Genomic DNA, 8,670 nt, shown 5'->3' on the forward strand with positions numbered 1-8,670 from the left:
TCAGGTTATAATGCTAAAGCAATGCGCACACACACAAACACACACAGTCTGCTGTGTATGATGAGATGCATGAATACAGATGATAAATCTATATATATACTGTATAAAAAAGATTACAGAAAAAATATATAAAAATTCTAAAAGATATAAGGTGTTTGCTAGGTGGTTGCAAAGCATTGATGTGGTACCCATGGTGTTTCTTAGGGTGTTGTTAAGCAGCTGCTTGGTGATTGCTGTAGTGTTCCTAGGGTGTCTGTGGTGGTTGCTGTGATGTCGCTAAGCAGTTGCTGCTAGATAGTTGCTAAGGCGTTGCTATAGTGTCCATGGTTGTTGCTAAACAGTTTTACTATACTATGGTTTTACAGTGTTACTATGGTGTCTGTGGTGATTGTTATGATATCGCTAAGCAGTTGCCTGCTGGTTGCTGAGGTGTTGCTAAGGTGTGGCTAAGTGGCTGCTAGGAAGTTGCTAAGTAATGTATTAGCATAAGTCAGGTTATAATGCTAAAGCAATGCGCGCGCACACACACACACAAACACACACACACTGTCTGCTGTGTATGAGGAGATGCATGAATACCAATAATAAAAAAATATAAAAAAATATGTATAAAATATATAAAAAATATAAGGTGTTGCTAGGGTATCTGTGGTGGTTGCTATGGTGTTGCTAAGTTGTTGCTAGGTGGTTGCAAAGCATTGCTATAGTATCCATGGTGTTTCTTATGGTGTTGTTAAGCAGCTGCTTGGTGATTGCTGTAGTGTTCCTAGGGTGTCTGTGGTGGTTGCTATGATGTCGCTAAGCAGTTGCTGCTAGGTAGTTGCTAAGGCATTGCTATAGTGTCCATGGTTGTTGCTAAGCAGTTGCTAGGTGGTTTCTAAGGTGTTGCTAGGTGGTTGCTAAGATGTTACTATGGTGTCTGTGGTGATAGTTATGATATCGCTAAGCAGTTGCCTGGTGGTTGCTAAGGTGTGGCTAAGTGGCTGCTAGGTAGTTGCTTAGTAATGTATTCTCATTAGTCAGTTTATAATGCTATAGCAATGCGCGTGCGCACACACACACACACACACTGTATATATGTAATGTATACAAAAGATTACAGAAAAAATATTTAAACATTTTAAAAAATATATAAAAAAACATAATGTGTTGCTAGGGTATCTATGTTGGTTGCTGTGGTGGTTGCAGTTGCTAGGTGGTTGCTAAGGTGTTGCTAGGTGATTGCAAAGCATTGCTATGGTATCCATGGTGTTTCCTATGGTGTTGTTAAGCAGCTGCTTGGTGATTGCTGTAGTGTTGCTAGGGTGTCTGTGCTGGTTGCTATGATGCCGCTAAGCAGTTGCCAGGTAGTTGCTAAGGCGTTGCTATAGTGTCCATGGTTGTTGCTAAGCAGTTGCTAGGTGGTTGCTAAGGTGTTACTATGGTGTCTGTCTGTGGTGATTGCTATGATATAGCAATAAATGCATAAATGTTTTTTTCACTAAAGCTAGTCTAAAAACAAAGGATGTGCTTTGGGAAAAAATGCATATAAATTAAATTCTGTGATGTCAATGCAGGAAATTACAACGACAAGGGGATGCATCTCACTAGTTACCTACAGTAGAATATAACCAGACTGAAACATGTTCAGCAGTATCCATATACACCAGCTGTTCACTGTCTTTAACACTAGAACGGATAAAGCTACTGACTAACTGACATTAACAACACACCAAAATCTCAACCCATCCTTTATATTTGACAATATTTGATTAACTTTACAGGTCCTTACTCATCTTAAGCTTAAGCTAAACTGAACTAAGTTTTCAATGGTTAGTTTTTTTAGCTTTTTGTAGTGCATTTTGCCTCAATCTTGGTCAAACAACAATATAACATTTCAATAAAGATGGTGGGGATAAAGTGTTTTTAACTATTGCTTTGATGTTTGAACTACACTTGATCTGACGTTGTTTATTTTAATGTTATTAAATGTTGAGATGGTACATGTGGTGTGGTCCATTTTGCTTGAGGCCCCCAAATGCCTTGAAATTGATTCATCGTATATCTCTTATGAAAATATATAGATATTTTTTTAAATCTCAATATTTCACCCAGCCCTAGGTACTGATATTTTGTATATACCATGCTTATTTACACGTACTCAATCACAAACAAGGCTCTGAAACCAGCATGCGATATTGTTTAAAGTTAGGAAAGATTACATATACACTACATATACAACTACAAATAAAGGAAACGTTGAAATGTTCAAGTTCAACATATATCGCGCCTTTCTAGAAACCCAAAGACTCTTTAAAATGTACCCAATTTACACACAAAACCATTTATACTCAGCACTCATCCACACACACCATTGAGAAGTGGCAGCCAATAGTGCACAGCATACTCTCAACCGGAAACAACCATCCACCTAGAGGACTGCATCAGGTACTACAGCATTTACCCAATTGAGTGCCAATTAATACCTGGGCACAGTCATGCATACGTTTTATACTCACACACACTTAAATACATACCACACACTTACACATACACACCAGATCAATTTTGAGAAAGGCGACCACCCACAAACTTAAGCTAAACTTAAGCTAAAACTACATAAAAACTGCTTAAAAACTAAAAACACTACTCAGTGCCCTTCTTCTCGTGTTATAGTAAGTTAGGTTGTATAGTATAGTTAGCATAGCTGTTTTTTTTACCCATTTCTTTACTGAAAAATGCAACTTAAGACCAGCTATAGCAGGTTAACCAGCTCCTGATCAGCATTTTGGTCATGCTAGTCATGCTAAACAACCAGTTTGGTGATGCTGCTGGTCATGCTGGTTGACCAGCATGTTTGTGGTAGTCCACCAGTATGCTAAAACGTGGTTATACTGGTTCTTCAGCTTGTTCAGGATGATCATGTTAGAAAGCAGCTAAACTAATAAAAAACTTTGTTTCTCAGCCGTTTTTATCAGCAGGGTAATTGGCCTTATCCCACCCACAACATTCACACTCAGCCTGTTTGTGAAATGTACCAAACACTGTGGAAAATAACTGATCAGCTCAAGTGACTGCAGCCGAGCGATTGTGTAATAAGTGTGACAGGCCTGTGCCAAACATGTCTTGGCTGATTGACTATGTTTGGGGGCGGAACAGGCAGGAGGGGTGATAGGGGCTGTTGAGTTGTTGTCTGAAGTGATTAGTGCATTTGCAGTACACCTATTTCACCACTAATCCCACCGTGTGATTGCGTGTGCAGGAGAGACTCTGGCGATTCCCGACACAGTGATGGGTCTCACTCTGCTGGCGGCTGGAACCAGCATCCCCGACACAGTGGCCAGCGTGATGGTGGCACGAGAGGGTAAAGACACTGAATTCTACACGCCACTTTTTTTTCCACAAGTGATTCAAAACCTTTGACATGTACAGTTTCATCCATACAAGTTTCTAAAGGTCATTGCTCAGCAGCTATGAATTACGTAGTGGAACTTTTATAACGACTTCAACACGCTTTTGCCTTCAACAAATCCAGTCGTTCAATTTCCTCACTACTAAATAGTCCACAACCAACTGTCAGTGATATTATAACACAGCGGAAGAGACTGGGAATGACAGCAACTTGCTATGCCAGTGTAAAATAACTCAATCACTACATTACACAATTTTAAGAAGAGTAGAGTGTAGAGAGATTCATGGAATGGGTTTCCATGAACGAGGAGCTCCATCCAAGCCTCACTTCACCAAACACAATGCAGGCCAGCGGATACTTTTTTATCAGTATATGTTTACAGTATATACATGTGTCCATATGTTTGTGGACACCCCTTGTAATGAGTGCATCCAGCTACTTTACAGTGGCTTATAAAATATTCATTTTTTATTTTTTTTTATTTTTTTACCATTTTTCTCCCAATTTATCTAGGCCAAATGTCTCACCCATTCAGCTGCTACTCTGCAGTCCGCTAGTCAGCTGTATATTCCCTATCACAAGTGATGCCCCAACACCAGGAGGGTAAAAGCTAGCACATGCCTCCTCTGACTCTTTTTGAACTGTTGTTGATGCAGCATTGCTGAGTAGCCAGCATAGTGCTCGAGGAAAGTGATTCCGATACATCAGCTCACAGATGCCTTGTGCTGATCGACTTCACCCTAGAAACAATTAGGGGAAAGAGTGCCATCTGTCCATTCAGAGACGGCAAGGTCAAAAGTTGCAGCTGTTGCTGACATAAATGTGCACACACAGCTTGTCTAGTACCTGTAGAGAAGTATGTACTATAGAATAGATTAAGATAAACATGAACCTATTGGGCTAGAGAGGTATAAAAATCCATCCATCCATCCATCCATCCATCCAAAATCCTAAAATCACTGATGTGCTCATCAGCAGTGCTACAAAATCTAACATAAAGCCTTCCAATGACAGTAGAGACAGTGACTACAACAACAGAAGATTACACTTTTGAATACATTTGAAATTAATACTAAGATGCTAATGTAAAAGAGTACTTCAGGTGAAAACGTCTGTAAGTAAAGGTAATTATTCACAGATATGGTTGTGAATATGTGTGTATTTTTTGTTTGTGTGGTACACAGGGAAGGCAGACATGGCCATGTCCAACATCGTGGGCTCCAACGTGTTCGACATGCTGTGCCTGGGTCTGCCCTGGTTCATAAAGACAGCTTTCGTGGACACCACGGGTCCTGTGGTGGTAAACAGCACAGGCATGGTCTTCATCACCTCCACGCTGCTGTTATCTATCGTCTTCCTCTTCCTGGCTGTGCACATAAATGGATGGAAGCTGGACTGGAAGCTGGGCATCGTGTGTCTGCTGTGCTACATCCTCTTTGCTACGTTATCTATCCTCTACGAGCTGGGAATCATCGGGAATAACCCTATACGGGGCTGCGGAGACTAACTGACCTCAGTTCACCTGAAAGCCCAGTTTTTTTACCCCTGCTCCAAAATGTTGGGGTGTTTGGTACTTTTTTTATGCTGCTTACTATTTATCTTGGATGTCAGATGTTGGAGATTTGGAAAGATGCCTCAGCCAAGTTGATGATGGCGCTGCAGTTAACGTTAAAGCAACAGTTCTTAAGTTTGTATTTTTCTTTCTTTTGAATTGAAAGCAGTAGTATTCCTAAGTGGAAAGGGGACAAAATATTTTAATAAATGGCATTAGTGTGCTTCTGCCAACATCAGTAATTATAAAAAAAGAGGTGTCTGGCACAGGCATTGGACAATGAAACTGAAACACCTGTCATTTTAGTGTGGGAGGTTTCATGGCTAAATTGGAGCAGCCTAGTGGCCAATCTTCATTAATTGCACATTATTGCACCAGTAAGAGCAGAGTGTGAAGGTTCAATTAGCAGGGTAAGAGCACAGTTCTGCTCAATATATTGCAATGCAAACAACATTATGGGTGACATACCAGAGTTCAAAAGAGGACAAATTGTTGGTGCACGTCTTGCTGGAGCATCTGTGACCAAGACAGCAAGTCTTTGTGATGTATCAAGAGCCACGGTATCCAGGGTAACGTCAGCATACCACCAAGAAGGACCAACCACATCCAACAGGATTAACTGTGGACGCTGTAAGAGGAAGCTGTCTGAAAGATCACGGCAGAATTCAATGTGCACCTCAACTCTCCTGTTTCCTCCAGAACTGTCCGTCACCACAATCAATTATTGTGCTCTAAAACCAGGTGTTTCAGTTTCATTGTCCAACCCCTGTATGTCTTCCTGGGAGTTTTCTGGCTATAAAACATTTTGCTGGTTACTTGAGCAACTCTGTGCACTGCTAATACTGCTGATATGAGAGCTACTACCAACATGGAGAAATCAGAAGAGCAATCATCGTCATCTACCCATTTATACATTGTTAAACTAAAGAAACACAGAATTAGAAATTAGGAGAGCTGGCAAACTAAAAGAGACTGAGACAGAGTTATTGCTAAAAGCACCATTTTTTTTCTCTAAAAGCAGAGCGCACCACAACGCACGTTTTAAAAGTACTTTTCTACATGGATCTACAGGTGCACTTGCACATTCTCAGTAGAGAAACCCCTAGAGAAACTTACAGCAGGTCTTTTTTTCTAATATACAGCACCACTCAAAAGTTTGGATATACCTTCTCATTCTCATGTTTTTATCATTTTATTATAATTTTCCTACATGGTAAATGAATACTAATGTTATTCAGACTATGAAGGAACACATAAGGAATCATGTAGTAACTTAAAAGTGTTAAACAAACCTAAATTCTCTGTGAAGAAGCTTTTAGGTGACTCATATCTGGGGTTTTGTTAACTTGTGGTTTCTGAGGATGGTAACTCTGATGAACTTATCCTGTGCAACAGAGGAAACTCTTGTTCTTCCTTTCCTGAGGTGGTCCTGATGAGTGCCAGTTTCATCATAATGTTTTTAATGGTCTTTTTGACACTGCAATTCTTAAACTTTTTCAGTTGACTGACCTTCTTTACTTAAAGTAAGTTTGACTTTACTTTAGTTGAGTCATTCCTGCCATAACTGATGCTCTCAAACACATTAAGAGTCAAGAAATTCAAGTAATTAATTATTGATGAATTCAGCACAGCTGTTAACTGAAAGCCTAAATTCCAGGTGACTCTACCTTATAAAACTGACTGGGAAAATGCAGCCAAGATGTGCAAAACTGTCTCTATCTAAGCAAGAGGTGCTACTTTTAAATACTTTTTAAATATAAAAGTTATTCTGGATTGTGTAACTTTTTTTGTTCCATATAATAATTCCATTTGTTTTTCTTCACAGCTTGGATGACTTAAGTATTAATCTACAATGACAGAACATTTTTAAAATAATAAAAAACACTGAATTTAAGGTGTCCGAACTGTCCGAACATTTGATATCCCATTATTAGCATTGCAACAAGTTAGCATTGTTAGCGATTCCATTTGAAAATAATGCATTATACAATATATTGTGCATCCAACCACCAGAAAGATTGTAACCACATAAAGAGGTTGAACAGTTGGTGATGTAAATATACAAAATTGATGATAAACTGTATAAAACTATTGCTTTTACTGTTGATATGTATAGTAGCCATATTGGATTTTGAACTCAGGGCTGGTGAGGCTTTCTTGTGAGGTTTTCTCAGTAGGAATTCAGACTAGTTGGGGCGCTCCAGTTGAAATGACCTATTTGGAACTCCAACATCTCATTTTAAGTCAAATGCAGCATTAGTTTCACACTAAACCACAAGGCTAATTTGGTGGGAGCTCAAACTCTACCAGTAAACATGGTGCTAACTTAAGCTATAAATCTAATGCAGCTGATATAAACAAGCAAAACATGTTTATAATACATCAATTAGAAGCTTCTCTATGTAGCTAACAAGCAATGAATCCGAATACCCGACCATTTAACACAGTAATAACTTAAGCTACGGGGCTAATGTAGCTAATTATTGCTAATTGTAATAGCTTATACTCCACTAGCATATTATATATATATATATATATATGATATATGATGGTAAAGTCCTTATAAGCAAGTCAGTTCACTCGATAGCCATCTTTGTGAAATACTGAAAACCAAACATTAAATTACCATTTCAACAGCATATTTTAAATCACTAATAAAATCAGATTAAACATAATGACTGGTTTATAGTGTACAAAAACACTTTTCCATCTTATTATGACTACTGTGCCTGCGCAGATCTCCAGTAGCATGCTGATTTTGCCCCCTCTCTTTGCACAACTAGTAAGCTGATTGGCTGTTTCAGCTGAAGGATGGGACACTTTTATGTCCTTGAACAAACGCTTTGATTAGCTTAGGAGAAGTCCTATTTATACAGTGAAAAACAAAAATATAATTAAAAATAAGTAAAATTTAAGATACAGTATATACCTTATAGCACCTTATATACTGTTTAATATATAGTATATAAAACATCATAAACAGTTAGCATTACCAATTAGCACAGGTGGAAAAGTACGAAAAATTATAAAATTGTAATTAAGTAAAAGTACCTTTACTTTGCTAAAATTCTACTCAAGTAAAAGTAAACGTACCCATCTAAAAATCTACTCGAGTAAAAGTAAAAAAGTACTTAATTTAAAATGTACTTTGAGTAAAAGTGACATTACTTTTATTTATTTGATGTAAAATCATGCATTTTGCACCAAAGTACAAATCATAAATTAAATATTTTTAATGAATTATTATTCCAAGTAATAATTTGGACCTTTCAGGCAGTATTTGTTCAGACCACCCCATAAAACATTTTTATGAACAAGTGGTATAGGTTTCTATGATCCATTTTTTTTTCTTTACTGGTTAAAAGTTAAAAAGTTTGGTCATATAGGTGACTATAAACTGTATTTTTATAGTTTTACAGTTTATTATTATATAACTTGTCATTGCTATGCTTTAACTGCTACTTACATGTTTTTTTTAACATTTTAGCAAATTGTTTAATGTTTCCAATAAAAACTTAAGGAATTATCATGAAAAACATGAAATCATACAAAAAAATGTTGGTCAGCTCATGCTCAGTGCCGTAAAGAAGCACATATCGATGGGTAGCATAACTCAACAGAACACCGGTTCCCCCGAGCCGTGAGCACAGACCCCAGACTACACAGCTGATTTACACAGCGTCTCTCCCGCTAACCGTAATAAACACTGCATGGAGAAGTTCAGCTG

General features: G+C 38.1%; 1 protein-coding gene across 1 annotated transcript in view; it reads left to right on the top strand.

Annotated features, from left to right (window-relative positions):
* The window catches only part of slc24a5 (solute carrier family 24 member 5), a 51,392-nt gene extending 43,954 nt beyond the window's left edge, over positions 1 to 7,438 (top strand). Inside the window, exons 8-9 of the mRNA XM_022687015.2 lie at positions 3,242 to 3,343; positions 4,576 to 7,438. Coding sequence (XP_022542736.2) covers positions 3,242 to 3,343; positions 4,576 to 4,898 — 425 coding nt within the window. The 3' untranslated portion in view covers positions 4,899 to 7,438. The remainder of the gene's footprint in view (positions 1 to 3,241; positions 3,344 to 4,575) is intronic.
* Positions 7,439 to 8,670: the final 1,232 nt, after the last annotated feature.

The sequence above is a fragment of the Astyanax mexicanus genome, chromosome 9 (assembly GCF_023375975.1).
Source record: "Astyanax mexicanus isolate ESR-SI-001 chromosome 9, AstMex3_surface, whole genome shotgun sequence".
NCBI lineage: Eukaryota > Metazoa > Chordata > Actinopteri > Characiformes > Acestrorhamphidae > Astyanax > Astyanax mexicanus.